Raw genomic sequence first — 20,110 nt, forward strand, 5'->3', positions numbered from 1 at the left:
AGGACTTTGAGCGCCTCCCTGGCTGTATTAAGGCAAAGTTGGGAAGCCACAGCCCTGAGTTATCAGCAAAGTGTCTTACGGCAACAGAATTTACAATGTGCCACGGGCCGCTTGCCTGGCTGGTGACAGGTACCTCTCACTGACAAACACCATGTATTGAACACATTGGCATGGCCTGAATAGATCATCTCAACATGCATGCATGAAGTGAAGAAACCAAATTCACAATTTATGTGAAGAAATTGAATTCACAACTTCTGTGTTAGATTGTGTGCGGCTCGAAATTACCTATGGGATCATAAGTCATTTAGTAGTGAAAGTTCTTGAAGCTTTAGCTGATGTTAGATGGCACAAGCTAATTTCCACCAGGAATAGCTCCACTAAAACGTGCTGTGCAAGAAAGGTTGGACTAGGTGATCCCTGAGGTCCCTTCCAACCTGTGATTCTGTGAACTGTAAAAATGGTATTTTAATTGACATCAGAAGGAAGCATGTGTAGACAGTTTGAGACCACTAGATGATACTCTATTTTTACTTTTGTTGTGCATGTCAGTTGCAGGTACTTTTACTTTTTTGCCTTGGAGGTTTTTAAATCTATGCAGATTAATCTTTGGGAAAGCCTTTAGAATTTAAGCATGCTGCCCAAAGACTCTTGAAGTCAATGACAAGATTCCCCCACTTTATCCAAAAAGTTCTGGACTGTGGCTGCAGCACTTTCATGTTTTCTACTAGCTTAAATAGTAGTAAAAAGCAGAGAATCAGTTTTCAGTGCTAGCCACAATGTTCCTATACCAGCACAAAAATAAAGACTGTACAAGACCCCAGGAGCTAACGCTCTCAGCTTTCAAAGAAGTAAATGACCAGAGAGCTCAGTCCCACTGCTCAAAGTCTGTGGGGAAAAGAACACCTAATTCCCATTAACAGCTTTGAAAACCTCTTTGTAGGAAGAAAGAGCAACCAGAAAGAGAACTAAAGGGAAAACAATAAATAAGAACAGATGGTAATGGATTGTGCCTGGTAACTTAGGATTTCATTTTCACGTATACAGTGGCCTCTTGACCAGTTCTGCAGTGTAAAGGGATTTCACACAAATCATGGTGAGATTCACGTAATATGTCTGTTTTGTATTGCATCTGTAATTCTGCACTTCATTATTGTAGTAAAATGCACTTTTAAAGGCACTTCTGCCTCAGTAACTGCTGTAATAATATTGTGATCAATCGGAAAAACTTTGTACATATATTTAATTCCCTTCAAGGTTATTTTAAGAAATAACATGGGTGTCAGTAAACTTTCTTGCACCTGTATGTAGGCTGCAATTAATTTAACGTGGCTTCATTGCTTGATTTTGTGAAATGGAAGTTATTTGGAACTGTCTTACTCTGAAGCTAAAATAATTGCAATAAAACAGTCCTTTGTTTGCTGTTTTACTAAACACCTATTTTAAGTTGCTGAAAAATAGCAATGTACTAAAAATCACTTGGAGTTTTGCTTATCTGTGAAATGTTCCCGTGTTTAAAATGAAAATAAAAGTCCTATATATGTGCATGCGTGGGTATGTGCGTATATATTTATGCATACGCATATGTAAGTATGTGTGGAGATACATCTAGTTGAAGGTATTTGTAGTTAGGTCTCATTCAAATAGTTTTAAATTATTATTGGCTTTCTTCCTCAGTCTTCATGGAGACATTAATTTATAAAATAAAACAGTTTCAGGCACTGCTTTGAAGTGTTCTTAATCACAAAATGATAAGTCTACACTCAGATGTAGCTACCTCTTAAACTGTTAAGAGACCCACCCTAGGTAATTCTTTATACTTTTTAAAATAGCTTTTTTTCATTCATTACTCTAACTTACTGCTCTATTAATAAGGGCATTCATATTGTGTACTGTGCAATACACAAACGTATTTGTAGAATGACATACATCTAGAAACACTCCACATGAGATCGAGCCTTGGACTCAGTCATACTGATAAATATCTGCAGTTATTTTGAATTTATAATGAAGAATTTGACTTAATGGTGCTGTACAAGTTCATGCAGAGCAACTTGCTGATAATCGAGCAGCCGAAGCATATTTCTTTCTTGGTGGGAGTTCCATCATACGCACTTTAAGAGAAAATGAGGCCTGAAAGGTCCATCATTTTCAGCAGTAAAAGATCTTGCTCAAAACTAAACTTCTTAGGAGCTACAACAGTTCAGTTTTTAAAGTACCACATTTTTTTCCAAAATATTTGGAGGAACATGGACCTCAGAAATACAGCATAGTTTCAGTATGTTGCACTTCTGTGATCAAAGTCTTTGGTTAAGGATAAATACCAGGCATGATCATCAGGATTGCAAGAATGCTGCTTGCAGAGGTGTCTAACCTTGGCTGGAAGAGTGGATCAGATTCAGCCTAGAAGGTCAGAACTGGCTGAAAAGACCTGGCTTATACATCCTTGCTTTGGAGTAAAAACAAATGGTTTAACTGTCTTAATAAAATCTCAGTTCTTCTGGGGCAATGACTTATCAGTCTTGCCAAACCACGCATCTAGGACATAACTTCTCAGCTAAAACTCAGTGGATCAGTCGTTAGCTTTTATCACATTTTTGAACCAGACCTCTAATAAAAGGATTAGTACACTTTTTTTCAACACTGAAAAAACCCTTAAAAATGTATTTTAAGCTCCTGTTCTTGTATTTCAAAGAGCAGATAAACATTTCTAAGATGTATTTTAATTTCATGGAAACCTTGCTTTGGTATAAAGATCTTGTAAAATCTTATTTTTACAATGCCTGCATTATGGGCCAACTTATATTTTGCAACAGCCCCCTTTAACTGAGCCACACAAACAAAACACAGAATTCCCATGTAAGCTGGGAATACAGATTATGTGGCAATGCCTGGATGGGAAAAATGATTTTCTTATGTGCAATCGCTGCTCAGAAATGAACATAGGGGTACACAGGAACTAGAATGGCTGTTGCCCCCTACTTCAAAACTGAATATCCAGTTCTCTTTCCATTGTTAATACCTTCTTCTATGTAATACTAGACTGAATTGTATTACATGCCTCTGAACACCAAAGAATCTCTTAGCACAATGGGTTTGGATCTGCATTAAGAAGAGGCAATCAGTTGCCTTGCCTATTCAAAGGCTTCAGTTTTCTATGCTCATTTGAAAAGTGAATACAAACTGGAAGGGTTTCACAAAACAGCATCCCAGTTAATAAGCAATGGAAATGATTGGCTTGTGTGGAACAAATGGAGGAGCTGACTGTGTATATGTAAAAGAAAACATAGTAAAGAAATAAATATTTTTCTGGTACTACCAGCAATGAAGGACTGGAATTAATCTGGAACAAGGGTTATAAGGATAACGGTTTAATATTTCCGGTGGAAAAAGTAGGCCCAAAACAAGAAGAAGGTAAGAATACTTTCAAAGGCCTTGATCAGGAAAATGAAGTAGACTCCTGAATAGTTTCTCAAGCAGTGACATAATTCTCACTGTTTGGGTCATCTAACTGCAAAATGAATGAGTGAAGGTAACTTGGCTTAACGTATTACAATTTCCTTCCAGGAAAAGCACAGACTTTTGTTTTAGTTCTTTTCTTTTAATGGCTGGAGAGAAATCATTGGGTTGGAAGCTTTTAGTAGGTTTATTACAGTTGACAGGAGATGGGACAAGCAAACATGGACATGATGCAAAAATCCACAAGCAAGGTCTTTGTGGCATGATTCACTTCATATGCACTTGATACTGTCAACACTTGGCGTGTGACATCTCTACATCTCTCCTTGTTATGTCCATATCTATATGTTATTTGAAAGTTGCACCAACACCAATACAGATAACAAGAACCAAAGAAAAGAAGTAAGGGAAGAGAGAGAATTAAAAGAAATAGTGCATTCTAAATACAAACGCTGCCTGTCATAAAAATAAGACAGGAAAGGAAAATCTGCTTGCAAATAGGGTATTGCTCAAAGTTAGCATTACAAAATGGCTTTAATTTCTTCTTTTTTTCATAGATGCCTGCTGGAAAGACCAGGTAGCAAAATGCAAATGAACATTATTGGCAAGGACACCAAAAGTTGTCAGTGAAATACCCACCTAAACTGCAGAGGACTGTACATATTTCACGGCTTAAAATAGACCGCATCTTCGCAAGAAGGGTAGCACCATGACTTTGCATATCTTACCTGGGTTTTATGGTGTGTTAGCAGCTAAACATGTTATAAAAAAAGGAGCCTTTCAATTTTAAAAGCTTATAAACCACATTTCATAAAAGGCTGGATGCCTAGACAATTCTTTTAATCAACTTTTAGAGGTACTCATGCAAGGGCAGCAGCCAGCTTTTTCCCACAAGATCTATGGTGCATCAGTTACAGAGTCTTCATCACTCCTCAGGAACCTAAATTTTCTTTTAAGCTTGCGCCATTATAACTAGGGTCACCGCCAAATCCAGGTCTCATGAATGCACAATACTTTTCACTTCTGGTTAGTCACCATCACTTCAAACCAGCATTCCTCTTTTGATGTTGTGCTTGCTTAGGTAGTTTTCACAGTGTACTTTTTCACCTCACTGAACGTGCTAGATAGTGTAACTAAGCGTTTTGCAGGATTCTGCATTTTACAGTCAGCCTTCAGGGATGCTAAATTTAAGAGTAAGGAAACAGTAATTAAAAGTGATTAGGACAAGAAGCCTTGATACTATGAAATGTGGACTCAATTGTCCTTGACACAGGCAGAACGAGGCAGCAGGTTTTGGTTTTGATTATAGCTTTACTTGAGATTTTAATAAACATGAGCCAGTATTCAAACTTTTAATATCCTGCTGCTTAACTATTTCCAAAAAGCAATCCAGCTCTTTTAAACAGCCCTTGTTTAAAAATTTTAATTTGTTTGGCTCTGTCTCTGCTTAGAGAAGTTGTAGCCTCACGGTAACTCTTTTATAAGTTCATTTCCAGAATCACAAGCAATTGGGTTTTTTTCAACTAAGTGTTTCCGCATGTGCCAAAAGTGTCAGGCTGACAGCTTTCCTGCACCGTTTTATCTGGTTCCCACAGTAAGTATGAGAGACAAACACAGGAATGTGTCTAGTGCTGACTATGCCCATCAAGGATACAATGATACTTACAGCTCTTCCAGGAAGCGGAGATTGTGCACGGGGTTTGAGGGCAGCTTAGTAATGTTGTTCATACTGAGATCACTGTAGGGGAAAACAGACAGAGACTTAATATGGCTTGCTACAACTGTGGTATCCAGCTGTTCATTCCACACATTTTTAAGTACTACATTAACAAAAATTAGTTCCTCTGCCAGAACTGATGAATCATTATCTAGTTAGCACGTTAAACATTCTTCTTCCGTATGAACACACCTTTGTCAAACCAAATACAGGCTGTAGCGTGTTCCTTGTTTCCAAAGATTTTGGAATGTTTTATCACGCTCTATAAATCAGCTGGAACACTAAACAACTCTTTTAGTCTACATAATTGTAATAAACCACTGTACTGTACTAAAATTTACTTGGAGTGGTAAAGGAAAACTACTACCATTTTTGTTGTTGTTGTAGAACTGTAGCACGTTTGGTTTACTCGACAGGCAAAAGTGTACAGCTATACACTATCTGCATCATTCTTCACATTTCATGAATATGGAAGCATTTTGCTTTTGCTGTACAGTCTGCTGCACAGTCGTACTGATTTGCCTTGCCTTATGTTAGGCACATCAGGTGTCCCCAAAACCCAACTTATTTGAGTTAAAGAAATAGCTTATTTTCAAATAATAAACATCCCCTTTTTAGAGTGCTCTTTTTCTGCAGGTTCTCAAATTGCATTAAATAAGTGAAATGAACCATAAAACAAGGGTGTAATGTGATCCTGCTCTGTAGCACACTTCCTGGTGGGGTTCCACGGTAGTTCCTGGCACAGGAAACAACCAGCCATATCAGCTCTGTCAGAGCTCATTCGAGCTATGTTTTAGACTAAATTTTATATAATACCTTTTTATGCTTAACATGCTTTTTCATTGTTTTCCATTGTCTTTCCCATGCCCCACAGTATCATTATAATTGCTTTGCATTAAGTATAAAAACTGTAAACAGACTGCATAATAGAATTCTGTGTTGAAGATACAACTTACAAAACCATACCAAAATTCCAGTAGACTGTTAAAATAAAAATATCGGAGACCTGCATATTTTATGCAAACATTACGTGATAATTTTAAACTCCCCACTATCTAAACATACATACATTTGTAGCAGCGCTTATAGTTTCCAGCTACTTCGGGTAGTATTTAGATAACTTTATTTCTTCCAGCTGTTGAGAGCTTACAAGGTAAATAAGTTATCTGTACTTTGGTGGGTAGATGTCCTATTCCTAATCCATCTAGTTCTTATTACTCACAGTCTGTTTCACATTACAGAATATATGCTTTTAGCCAGCATAGTTAATTTCAATGTTTGATCTTTTGCTGAATTTTAAAATGTATAATTTTAAAACATACTTCATGTAGAGAGTTTGAAATAAAGGAAATGTGTTAATACTTTACAACAATTATCAAATCACTGTTGGGTAAGGTCTCCGCATTCACTTCAAAATCAAGGTATAATTTGAGAACTGAGTACTTACTAAATTCATTCTTTACCATAATACTTTATCACCTAATTCTTCCATACCGTTTAGCAGGCTATTACCCTTTCACTTTGATAAAGGCTCAAAGGATTTGTTCTGGCTAAGGAACAAAACCATGGATTTATTTGGCAAAAGGAAAAACTCATCCAGGTAGTGAATTATACTACTGAACATTAAGATAAACCCAACTTTTAACAATATGATTTTGATCGTGAGATTTTCAACGCATGTCTTAATGGGTTTTTGCAAATATACCAAATCACATTTTAGACTTAAAAAGCCAGCCTTGGTGGAAGATGGGAATGATTCATCTTCAGATAGACACATCTTTGGGCATTCTACAAAAGCAGCATTAACCAGTGCTCCAGGGAAACCTGAAGCCCGTTTTTCTACCGTATTAATTTCTGTTAGTAGTAGGCAGTACTTGTCTAATGTACCACCCACAGTACCCCATGATGACATCAGTCACAAGCAATCTACGGACCAGATCCTAATATCTTAAGAGGATCAGAATAACAGAATGTGGGTTTCATTATGTGCTTTGATGCACAATGAGAAAATCAACAATACATACACTTTTCTTAAAAACATCTTTAGACCCCAGAGATGGATTTACCAACAGTGAACTCCAATGTCCTAGTCTCTTTTTTGTACTCCATTCATGTGGTGAAGTATGTGCTCCACCTCATATGATGGAGAATAACCTCTTCCATTCCCAGTCTACACTGCAGCAATTGCTAGCTCCTTTTAAACCTACTAGTTAAATAATCTCATTCTGTTAGATAGGTTCCTTTTTCCCAGATTATTCTTTTCTTGGAACATAGAGTACAAAGATGTTTTGCGCAACAGCACCACTAAACATTACCTATGCATATTTCATAGAATCATAGAATCGGTTAGGTTGGAAAAGACTCTTAAGATCATCAAGTCCAACTGTTAACCTAATACTACCAAGTCCACCACTAAACCATGTCCCTAAATGCCACACTTACATGTCTTTTAAATTCCTCCAGGGATGGTGGAGATATAAGAAATTATTTCCAATTTCGTTCAATAGCTTCTTTCCAAATTAGTTTTTAACACACTAGGAACTAATACACAGGCTGTTCCAGTCTATGCTGGTGATGTGGTATTGTTGTAGCTATAATGGCTATGCTGCCTTTCAGTGAGACCGGGACAGGATGGAGAGCTGGGCCGAGGGGAACCTCATGAGATTCAACAAGAGCAAGTGCAAAGTCCTGCACCTGGGGAGGAACAACCCCAAGCACCAGTACAGGCTGGGGGCTGACCTGCTGGAAAGCAGCTCTGCTGAGAAGGACCTGGGAGTGCTGGTGGACAGCAAGGTGACCCTGAGCCAGCAATGTCCCCTGTGGCCAAGAAGGTCAATGGAATCCTGAGCTGCATTAAAAGGAGTGTGGCCAGCAGGTCAAAAGAGGTTATCCTCCCCCTCTACTCTGCCCTAGTGAGACCACATCTGGAGTGCTGCATCCAGTTCTGGACCACCGGTAGACAGGGAACTACTGGGGAGAGTTCAGTGGAGAGCTACAAAGATGATCAGGGGACTGGAGCATCTCCCTTAAGAGGAAAGGCTGAGAGACCTAGGTTTGTTCAGCCTGGAGAAGAGAAGACTGAGGGGGGATCTCATCAATGATTATAAGTATCTAAAAGGCGGGTGTCAAGAGGATGGGGCCAGACACTTTTCAGTGGTGCCCAAGGACAGGACAAGGGCAATGGGTACAAACTGGAAAACAGGAAGTTCCACCTGAATATGAGGAAAAACTTCTTTACTGTGGGGGTGACAGAGCAGTGGAACAGGCTGCCCAGAGAGACTGTGGAGTCTCCTTCCATGGAAATATTCAAAACCCACCTGGACGCAGTCCTGTGCCCCCTGCTCTGGGTGTCCCTGCTCAAGCAGGGGGGTTGGATGAGATTATCTCCAGAGGTCCCTTCCAACCCCTACCATTCTGTGATTCTGTAATAAGGGTTTAAGAATGTAAGGGAGACTACCGTAGAGAGAGACAATATCTTTGATTAGGCTAGCTGATACAGCTGGAAAACCTGAGAAACTTTCAGGCATAAAAAGCAAAGACCTCTGCTTCTTCCAACTGTACCAGTTAGCTAAATAGGTGACATTATTTCTCCCTGACAACCTCACATCACTTACACAGGCAAGGCAGTACTTCATCTGTGCTTCCAGTTTTTAGATTCAGAATACTCCTTTGGGTCAGAATCACCATGGATGCATTTCATCCAATTTTTGTTCACTGAAGTAACTAAGGGTCTTAGGAGAAAGTCCCATGACCCAGAGCTACTTCTGGGGGGATGTTTGGAGAAGTGAGACAAACAAAAAGAGTTAATGCAATGCAATCAGTCACTGGGTCTCATGTGAGCAATACTGCAAAGTTTGGGCTGCTGAGCAGAAATTCCTCACAGTGCTCCAGAGACAAATAAGGAGGTTCTCAACAAACTTACCAGCCTTTGGACCATATTGCTGAGAAGACATAGCTAGGATGAGACTTACGGCCATTAGCTAGATCAAGCACAGCTAACAGCCAGAAAGAGCTAGTTGGTAAACTGTACATATTATTACTATGAAAACCAGTAACAATTGAAATGGGTATGTCTTATGTCCTGCACCAGCAATGGTTTCTTTCCAAAATGTGCATCGATCAGGTTTTCTGATTTCTCGTTTCAGTGCTAGCCTGACAAAATCAGCAATTTCCTCTCTCTAGAAAAGAGAAGGGGATGAAAGATGGCTTGCACATCAGGATTTGTAGTGTAATGCTGAAAAATATTAAAATCAAGGTACTAGATCATTAACTATCCTCAGTGGAATGGTTTCCTGATTTTATATCAGGTCCATTCCCCAATTTTCTTTGTGTGCCTGTGCATGTATACTCAGAACCAAACCAGCTGAAACTGCAAACATTTCTTGTCAAACTTGGTAGACTCTTACAAGCTACAGTGATGAAAATGTTACAATTATTAGAATACTGAAAATCTTTAAATAAGTTAGTGTAACAAAACTACTCCTATATCCCACCACCAAAGCACATGCAAATGCCACCCATGCCAGTAGGAGCGGCATTGTGAGAGTATACTCTGAGTTTTAAAATGCTCCTAATGTAAGCAGCAGTAGTACCAGATCTACCTTTATGAAAACTACCTGCACCATGAGCTGACGTACTGCACTGGAAAGGTGGTAGGATATTTTGAACCATCAGAGGAAGACATCATCTATTCTCCCACCAGCATTCCTGCAGCCTGTTTCCAACTGCTGACTATAAAAGCAACATACCAGCAAATGAAACTTTTATCTTTTCAACATTTGGCAACATGGCTCACTATAATGATATCTTAATTATGCTCTGTGCCAATCAATCACCACACTGTTTCTTTGGTGACTTGTAAAAGGAATCCTATCTGTGATGAAACCTTGGGAGAACGGAAAATACTGCAAACTGCACCGTGCATCCACCTGTTTTTTCTTGGTGACTATATGGGCATATTCTGGGTATTTGCAAAACAGAGTCCAAGAAGGCAAATACAACAGGTCTTTTTTTCTGCCCAGTTTTGTTGCCCATGCATATACATGCTGAAAAAATATCCAGTTACCATCTTAAAAGTGAGTAGCTCACAATGAATTCCCAAAAGCCAGTAAAACAAGTTAAGTGAACTAGTTCTTAACATATAATAGATGAGTCTGGAGGCCAAGTTACTAACCTGTTATTAGCTGTTATTACAAGACATGTTTCAGTGACTCTTCATCTTGGAAGATCAGTTTTCCACATGATATTTATGGCTTTTAAAGGACAACAAAAATCTGTCTTGGGATATATGCAGGGCTTCTATTGCCTTTCACCAACCTGTTAATCTACTGCTAGGCTAAATTTCTATTATACTGAATGGTACAAACTTGTCTACCCATTGCAGGGCTAATACAATAATCCAATATCAAAGACAATGAATTTTGTAGCCTATCGTTTTTTTTAACAGTTGCAAGCTGTTTGATTTTTAGAAAATGATCAAGACATTATTAGGATTATTAATTATACTTCCTCTAGGCCTGCCTTAGCCCAAAAAAGATGTATTAATGATTATTTTTATAGAAGTCTCTGAAAAACAAAGCACTCACATAAAAATACTGACAATAGACTGAATGCACTGCCTTGAGTTCTTACCAGCTGACAACAGTTCCTAAATTAAGACAACTTCCTTAATCCACTTACAGCAAAATTGACCACTATCTTATATGTAGTAATACGAAAGAATGAAAAGGGGTGAGAATTACTACTGCTCTTCCCTTGCTGTGCCTATCTTTTTAACACAGCACTCTTGTCTCTGCTGTTGGCAGAATGGTTTACTAGCTCTACTGTACGATGGAAGAATACGCTAGCCATTAAGTGCATATCATCCACTAATGAAAAGGCTTCACTATGCATATTAAAAATAACGTCATCTGCTACAACTACTTAAAGTAGATAAATCTATTTGCCAACACTGTAGCTCCTAGTAGTAGTTCCTATTTATTACAAATAAATTCCTATAGCATGTTTTCATTCAAGGGTCTCAATAAATCAATAGAATAATAATTGCCATCATTTTACAGAAGGGAAATTAAGACCCCTAATGGCAAAGTGACATGTTCACAGCCAAACAGCAGGTTATATGCCACAGAGGAGCCAAACACTGACGATGGTTGGTCCAGTGCCCTTTTCGTTAGATCACACTGTCCACCCCATGGCGTTTACACCAGTTTTCTAAATGGTGATGCATAAGCTGTCAACAGCCTCAGAAAACAATGGCCATATTTTCATTTTAATAGTCCTAGATTACATTATCTCCCAAAATCAACATGAAAATTGGTAGTCATGTATTTGCATGTTTAATACACCCATGCAGAGCAGCACAGGGCAGGGTATAAGCATGCATAAATAAGCATTGTAAGCACTTCCTGACAATTAAATCATAGCATTTATTCTCACAACTAGCTTCAAACTTCATCTGTGGTTCTTTGAAGGACTCTGTAGCAAACTATGATTAAGATGTGAACTTCCACTAAATGATTCACATTGGAAGCAGTACATCTTTGCATTTGGAAGAACCTTCTGGAAGAAAGGTCGTAGATTTGCAGGAAGAAGCAGTAAAGAGAGAGTTATAATAGACATTACACAGAGTAGCGAATCTCTCTATCAAGGTATTCACAGTAAATAACAAGTGACAAAAGCATGGATATTCCTGTTCTTCTGCATACTGATAATGACAAATGCTAAAATTAAATATTTAAAAAATCATTATCCCGCATAATATTATTTGTAACAGAAAATTATGAGCAACTGACCCCATTCTATACTTTCAAAAATTAACACAGAAGTGATGCAAGGCTGAAACAGGATTGCTTGTTACTCATTTTTTACAGAAAATTTCTGTTACTTGACATTGAAGTTCATTGTTTCCAGAGACCTGACACCTTTGTATTAAATGACACCCTGCAAATGCAAATGACGTTGTGTGGTCACATGAGAACAGACCCTGCAGTGAGGGTATGTGTGCCTGGGCACCTCATGAAGAGCTTTATGCCAGAAAACAGACAGTACTCTCACTGTCCCCCTCGCACTGTCCTTTTCTTCCTTGGCACATGAGTGGTGCTTGTTCCAGCAGTGCATTTTGCTTACAGGAGATACAACCACTGCAGCTGTAAATAAGTATCTATGGGAAGGATCAGGCATTTTGAACTTAGGGAAGCCTCAAAGGTGATCCAGAAAGGTCAGGAGGGCTCTGTCTACACCTCTTCTGCGCTGTTGTATAATGGCCCATAACCCATTGGGTGAATATTAAACATCAGATCCTGGCAAACCAGGCTGATAGGATGTGTCTGGACTCAGCACAAACTAACCAAATGCTTTGGTCAAAGTTCTGCACTCCCAACACCTGTCAGTGGGCTCCCCTAATGTCACAGACAGCAAAATCTGGCTTATTGCTGCAGAAGCTCTGTAACACAGTTGTTTTAAACAGCATGCATTATTCCTGAACATAGTAGGCAATTCTGTCATATAAGCAGCCATCAAAGACTTACTCAAATCTAGACTGCAGAACATTTGTAAAGCAAACAGTACGTGCATGATTAATCTTTTCAGGAAACAATTTTGCCATTCAGCTTATCCAAGACTCCAGCAGAGGGAGCAGGGCAGAGCAAACAATTAGGGTCAAAAAGAAAGTAAAGATCAAAGATCAGATCAAACACACACAGTGCTGAATTAATCTGACAAGTACCTGACATTTCATTTTAGGTACAAAGATTCTGGCTCTCTACTTTTTTTGTATATCAAATTCACGATGCTCCCTAGATGAAATTATCCATTTACTTTCAAAGCTGATTCATGGCTGTTCATTTGGCGCTGAAGACTCAGTTTGCTAAGTAATAATTACCAGGGTAAGTTACAAAAACATTCCAACATGTCAATCATTTACCATACTTAACCCGCATATTTTAAAGCTTAAATAACTAAAGGAATATTTTATAATACAGAAGCCAGCACAAGCAATTAAAAGAGGACTGAATGGAATTCCTCTTCCTCCCATGCCCACAGATGTATTAGTATTATTGTACTTTGTGAGTTATTACTTGTTTCTACTGCACTAACTCAAATAGATTATACAAGTACTGCATGCATGATTCATCTTGTTCAAATACTGAAACAATACACAACAGGAAAATATATCAGGTTTTGTTGTCATTTATGAAGACAACTGCTAGAGTGTTTGTTCTGTTTTTCATCATTACCTGTTTACCAGGTACTGTTTGTCTTATTTTTGATGAAGAAGGGTACAGTTAAATTGAGAAGAGGTATTTATTAGAAGTGACCAACACTGGGAAAAAAACCTCTTGGCCTCTGTTAGTTTCAGAATATTTTCTGCAACTCTAGAAGTTGCTTATTTTTCAACTACTTGTTACAAAAATGACAAAAATATAGGAAAACATAATTTTCTTCTGAATGAATGGACACACTCATCCATTTTAGAAACTGGGGGTCCAATTTCCTTCTAATTCCAAGTCTATAATTTCATCCCTCTGAATACAGTGAAGCCGTTCCTAAATTATCCTTCTTTATATAACAGCATCTACAAGAAGCACAGCATAGTTTGCTTATTAGCATACTATACCTTGACTACAGCAGAAACTAACTCAAAATATATCTGAGTGTAGACAAAGACTCAAAATACAAGCCTAAAGTAATAAAACACAACTTTCCTAAATCAAGTATTACGGGCCGTGCAGTCAACTGTCTGAATACGCAAATGGAAGTTATGCACAGCATAGGTTACATGTTACACAAACCACTTTTAAAACTCATCTTCACCAAAATATCCAATAGTATTTCAGTGAGGCTGCTGAGGGTGGAAATGAATCAGGATTAGCCTGATTTCACTCACAACAGGATACACTGCAGTGCCTTTATTCTGCTGGTCTTAATTTGACTCAATTCCATAGCATGGATTTGAAGAATTAAAAAGCAAACAGCTTTGAGAGCATCTGCTACAACACATTCTAACAGTAATGGTGTAAGTTTGAGTATCCAGAAATCCATGCACAACACACCTGATTTTAGAGCGGGAAATACCTATCCTACGTTGCACAGTGCAGAGGTCCCCAATGTACAGATGAGTGAGCTGGGTCCAGAGCTGGAAGTTCCATTCCCATGTTAGGTGTCCTCGAAAGGCTTATTATCCCAGGTACAGCATGATGCTTCTATGACTGTACTAATTTCACAGTGCAGCATCTCTGCACAATGCTACTTTGTGTGATGTAATGTAGCAGCTGTCATGTATATAAACTTGGTATTCCCAAACCGGTTCACTGCAAAACATATATACTCTAGACTAGGAGAAATTCTGGCTTGGTAAACAAAATGGCAAAAACATCATTCTGCAAAGACGAGTCCCAACTCTTTTCAACTCTTTTCAAAGTTTGATCCCAACTGATCTTTTCATGTCAGAAGAGTTTTCAGTAAAATTCTGGTTAGCTTCTTCACTACTCCTATTCTATAGGTTCCCATTTTCTTATACACTGATGCTGAATGATTGGACTTCTTTTAACACAGCACTGCCACTTCTGCTTCTATTCTATTTTAATTGTACCTTGTGTTGTTGAAGAGTAACTGAAGAGTTTCAGCAGAGAAAATGATGCTACGCTGTATCACAACTACTAGAGTTCTACTCTGAATTACTAATTTGATCATTTTTGTGTTGTTGCTTAGCTGAAATAATTGTTTACAGAATCTGCTCTGTTTTGTGTGGACAAGCCAACTGATGCTACATTATCAGCACACTAATTTTCATCCAACGCTGCTACCAAAAGAATTACTCCTGACCTCCCTCCCACGCCAGCTATTCAACCAGAGCTGGCAACTGATCTGGATTAAAATAAATCCAGCAGGAAAAAAAAACAACTTGTTTTAATCCAAACCAGTTCCCTGAGCTGGTTTATTGCATTGCTGTTTGTGCCACCACAAGCTAAAGTATAGAAGAGAAACAAATAAGGAAGGTGAAGCATAACTGTTTTTTCAGTTGGCAGTGTTGGCCTAGAGTAATGCAGGGTAATCCTACACCTAGGACATAAATATTGTAAATCTTCTTCAGATATACTAAGTTGTGATTTTTAAAATATATATACACATCTTCCCTTTATATCTGATGGAGCCTGTTTGCTGAAATACAATAGAGCCTCCAGATCTGCCAGCTCCTGGCTGGCTGACAGCCTCTGCCAACACCTCCTATGGAGCTCAGAGGAATGAGAGAGCTGTCAAGATTTTTCACTGACAGATTGAACACCCAAACTTCTGCAATAGTAAGTGCCAGGAAATATGTATAGCTTGATTCTTACAAAGATAACGCACTTAAAAACACTGTATTTCTCCACCAGGTAAATTTTTTTTTTTTTTTGCTTAAGTGTTCAAAATTCACTTTCATCATGACATACCTTCACATGAACTGGTATAAAATAGTCTGAATATACATAAACACCACATCCTGAATCTTATACTGACATCATGTATACCTTCTAACTCAACAGTTGCCGTTCAGATAGGCAGAGTACTGAAATACCTGAGCTAGCTTTAAACAATTCAGGTCAATAAGCTGGGTTTTGATGCGCTAATTTACCCTAATGAGGAGAAATCTCCAGTAGAGACTGGTGTTGGATTGAGCTGGCATGTATTTTTCATGTGGTTATACCAACACAATCATCAGGGAGAAGAGCTGTGCTCCTTCTAGTATAAAAGTGTCTTCTCTTTGGATAAATTATTTCCCTTTCCAATAACTTAAGTTACTGGGATCAGACCTCTACAATTAATACGTGGAGGTAAAATACTTCAGGACTATTTCTACTGAGATCAGCTGGGCTGTTCAGAGGATAAGCTAATATTTAGTATGAGTAGAGGCAGCAAACTCTGATCCAGAAAAAATGATCCCTGTTTCCTTCCTTTTATTCACAGTGTTTACATAATCCACTGTTTGACAACCTCATTTTGAGGCCAGTGACCCACCACTTCTTGTGATTGTTATGATGATCAACAGAAAATCTCTTCAGGGCAAGCAATTAACTTGTGCTATTCAGTCAAATCCACGGCTGTGTCTCAGTTTCAAGTTTCAAGTATCAGTTTGGGGTCTTCCTGGAGACAATTTTGAGTAATATTATAAACCATCAGTAGCCAAAACAAACCTTTACCAAATGTAAACTGTTGCTGCAAACTCTATTGCACCTGTGTCCATAGGTGTAATAAGTGTGTCCCCTATACTGCACCTGTCTGCTCTGCTTTTTTTGCACAAGAAATGAACTTTCCAAGATCTCTTTTCTTTAGCTGTTCCAAATGCTATAAAAATGCTGGAAAGAATCAGTTGCCCTATTATTACACATGTCTTAAAACTTATAACACAGCAAGTCAATGTCAGCACTAGAACAGTGCCTGGGGGTAAACACCTGGCTCCACTGGTGCTGGTAGCAAAACTCCCATCGACTCCCATGGGAGGAGGACGTCATCCCAGGCCTCCGAGTGCCTAATGCCAGGTTCTACCCAATAGGCAGTATTTCACAGTTGTGGAAATCATACACATCACTTTGCGTGGAGTAGTGAATGTAGTACTGCTGGGTTCACTGGGAAGATTTCTACATATTTTTTCCAGCCCTTTTATAGTTTCTAAAATATGTTGAGTTAAAGGCAGGATGCCTTTGGGCTTTGTCACTAAGAAGAAGAAAGTGTGACATTTTCTGCTGACAAAATCACCCCTATAACTTTTTTCAAGTGAGGAGGTTCAAAAATCTAAGGAAGTGGTTTATTTCAGTTTCTTTTATTTCCATATTGTTCACTGTTAAAGCTTTTCTTTCTTTTCTGCTTGGTTGTCATGCCTGCTCCAGTTATTTGGTTACTTAACTTTTCATTCCTGGTGTTATGCTTCCAAGTGAAGTGCTGATTCTACTCACTTTTCCCTCCTCACCCTCTCTTTTCCATAGCCGTTGCTCAATTTTTGTTTCACATAAAGTTCAGCTTTCCAGTCAGCTCCATCAGGAAAACTCAGAGTAATCTGCATTGTGATGGTTCTCTCTGGGTGAAGATGAATCAGCATTTTGGAACTAGACGGCTTAAACTCTCTGACACTTTGGGAGATCTCTTAAAGGCTTAACTTGCCTTGCTATGAACAAGTAGCACAAATGAACACAGCGATGCCCACCTCCTACGTGACAGCAACTGCTGATGACCACCGGTCTCACCTTGCACAAGACAGTACTGCTATTGCTGCATTCCCCCCAAATGGTGACAAGAGAGATGCCAGCTTGAAAATGGATCAGGTTGAAATTAAATACAGGGCAGAAATAAAGTCAAGGCACTCACTAAGCAGAAGCAGGCCTTCTGCTGAGAGGTGTTATCCTATTTTCCACACCCTGCAGAATCCAGGCAGCCTTGCCTTCTCTTCATGAGAGGTTTGGAGTTGGTGGGATGCAGACTGGTGCTCCTCTTCACATCACACAGGGTATAAAGAGACTACCTCAGCCCACAGGCTAGCTTTGTTCTGTCCTGTGTGAGGAGTGATGTGAAGATTAGAGTGGTGAAGGATGCCCCTCTCAGTCACGGTCTTGGCATGTGGATCTCAGCTTTCACATAGTTGGGGCAGACTGAAGAAGACAGCATGGCATGGTTCTATGTGCATTAATATTGTTGCTATTAGAAGGACCACAAAGGGGGTTTTATGGGCATTTGTTCTGACTGAAAAACACAAATCCATCAGGAGTTCCCTGCATAAAGCCCCAGTATATCCTTGCAAGATCCACCAGAGATTCCAGAGAGATCCTTTCTCCAGAATGGCCCAGCAGGTTCTGCACGTTTTGGTTTGTGCAGTTTTATTAAGCTCTTCAGAATTTTCATCTTGAATCCTGCAGATTCAGCACAGCACAGGAAAAAAAGGACTTCAAGCCATCCCGATCTTAAATTAAAACCCTTTTAACAAAAACAAAATCATCTAAGGTGTCTTTTTTTCTAACCTAATCCTATAATGGACATTTTTTAATAAAGGCATGTGGTTTGAAAATGAGCTTCTCAATAACCAGAGAAAAGAAAGAACATAGAAACAGGTTTTAAAATGTCTGTGGAAAAAAGACAGGGCATTATTTTAAATAATTAAACTCAAAGCTCAGGTGATTTGTCTTGTCACATGTATAATGTATGAGGTTACTTTTCTTTAAAAGCAAGTGTTAAAGAAGGAAATGGTAGCGTCATTAACAAATGCTATAGGGCAGAGAGCCTTTTCTGGGCAATTTTTCAATTCAATAAAATTTTCAAACTTGTATTTCGCCATTTCCAGCTCCCGTATTAAAAATCTATTAGCAGAAAGCCTATTGAAAAGCTGACCATGAGCACAAGAGACTTTTTCTGGAAACACTTCTATTCAGTTCTCATGCCTGAACAAAAGCAGATTGGCACATTCAGTTATATACAAATGCCTTTGAAAGGGACCTCCCCCCCCTTTCCCATAGCCACGCGTTTCAGGGCTCTATATGCTGAAGGAAGGCAGTGAAAGGTTTGAAGGGGTGGGGAGACGAAGGGCTTCCACCGAGATCCTTCAAAGTCCTCGTCTTCTATAGTGGGAGGATTTCCCTCTAAATCCCTTTCAATAGCATATTGATGGCTTTGAAAGCTTAAATGGCATTTGTCAACCATCAGTAAATCTTGAAAACTGTTTCTGCAAATAGCCCAACTCTGAGTCTCAGCTTTTCCCATTAATCTGTACGTAAGGCCACTGAAGACTTTTTCAGAGCTTAGATAATGCCTGGATTAAAAGGTCCATTCAGAAGGGAAAACTTTAGCATTCACCTTGTGTACATAGCCATTTCACCAGTGGTATTCATGGGTTGTTATTTCAACTCTGCATTTGTCCTGCAAACAAGACATTTTGCCACAAAGACTTGGTAGAGACATTCTTCAGTGAATTACTGAAACCTAGCCCTGCTATTTGTCATGGCTTGTTATTTTTATCAAGTGTAATCAGTTCAAATAGGAACCCTAGACTGACAACTTTACAATTATGTCACTATTTTAAGAGTGGAAGGTATGTTTCTTCCAATTCAACAATGAAATTGATTAAAGCACAACCTGATTGCTTTATCTAATGAAACAGTCTAAAATTTCCATTAATCAGATGTCAGAAGACTTTTTGTTTGGTTTATATTAAAGCTAAAGACAAGATCTTTATAAAAATCATTATTCAACATTCTTACTTTATGATATTTTATAAACCTGTATACATTTACAAGGCTTAACAATTTATAATATGGTACATACTGCCTTGTGTTTGGATTTTAGGGCAATAATGTATTCATTTAGCTTTCTCCAAATAAACCAAATGGACAGCCTTTAAACCCTCAGAGCCTCTGGCCCTTACACATGCAAACTCCTTTCTTAGGCTGTTCTTAGATCCTAATAATGTTTGTGTTCTCTCCTTTCTAATTTTTTTTCCATTTTGCATCCAATAAGTTATACCAAAGCCAAGGTATGAGCTATTTTGAAGGGCACAAGGCATTTCATTATTATTATTATTGAAATAATCAGGTCAAAATGTTTATGCATCACAGAAAAGAAGAAAAACAGAACGAGATCACACACCGGAGACTCCAGGCAAATTTTGAGGTGCCAGTGATGCAATGCTAGGCAAATTTTTTAATATTAAAAAAAAATATATCAGACTCCTGTCAAATTTCCCCCAATCCAGACAGAACTCATTGTCTGAACAAATCAACCTTTTCACCATACTGTATGATTTACTGTGAACATGAAAAACACCCAACGTGGGGATCAGTGAAATCCACTGAACTTCCCTCACAAGGATACACAAACATTATCCTTCCCTCTAGTACTGTTGAAAGGCAGAAGCTTAGTGAAATCACATGTGGCTGAGGGCCACACCTTGCATCTGCTTCTTTTCGTTTGCCTTTA

General features: G+C 38.6%; 1 protein-coding gene across 2 annotated transcripts in view; it reads right to left on the minus strand.

Moving 5' to 3' along the window:
* LGR5 (leucine rich repeat containing G protein-coupled receptor 5) overlaps positions 1-20,110 on the minus strand; it is a 99,152-nt gene that overhangs the window by 48,671 nt on the left and 30,371 nt on the right. For both annotated transcript variants that reach the window (XM_075080807.1, XM_075080805.1), the window contains exon 2: positions 5,126-5,197. In XM_075080807.1, coding sequence (XP_074936908.1) covers positions 5,126-5,197 — 72 coding nt within the window. The remainder of the gene's footprint in view (positions 1-5,125; positions 5,198-20,110) is intronic.

Source organism: Phalacrocorax aristotelis, chromosome 1, assembly GCF_949628215.1.
Source record: "Phalacrocorax aristotelis chromosome 1, bGulAri2.1, whole genome shotgun sequence".
Lineage (NCBI taxonomy): Eukaryota > Metazoa > Chordata > Aves > Suliformes > Phalacrocoracidae > Phalacrocorax > Phalacrocorax aristotelis.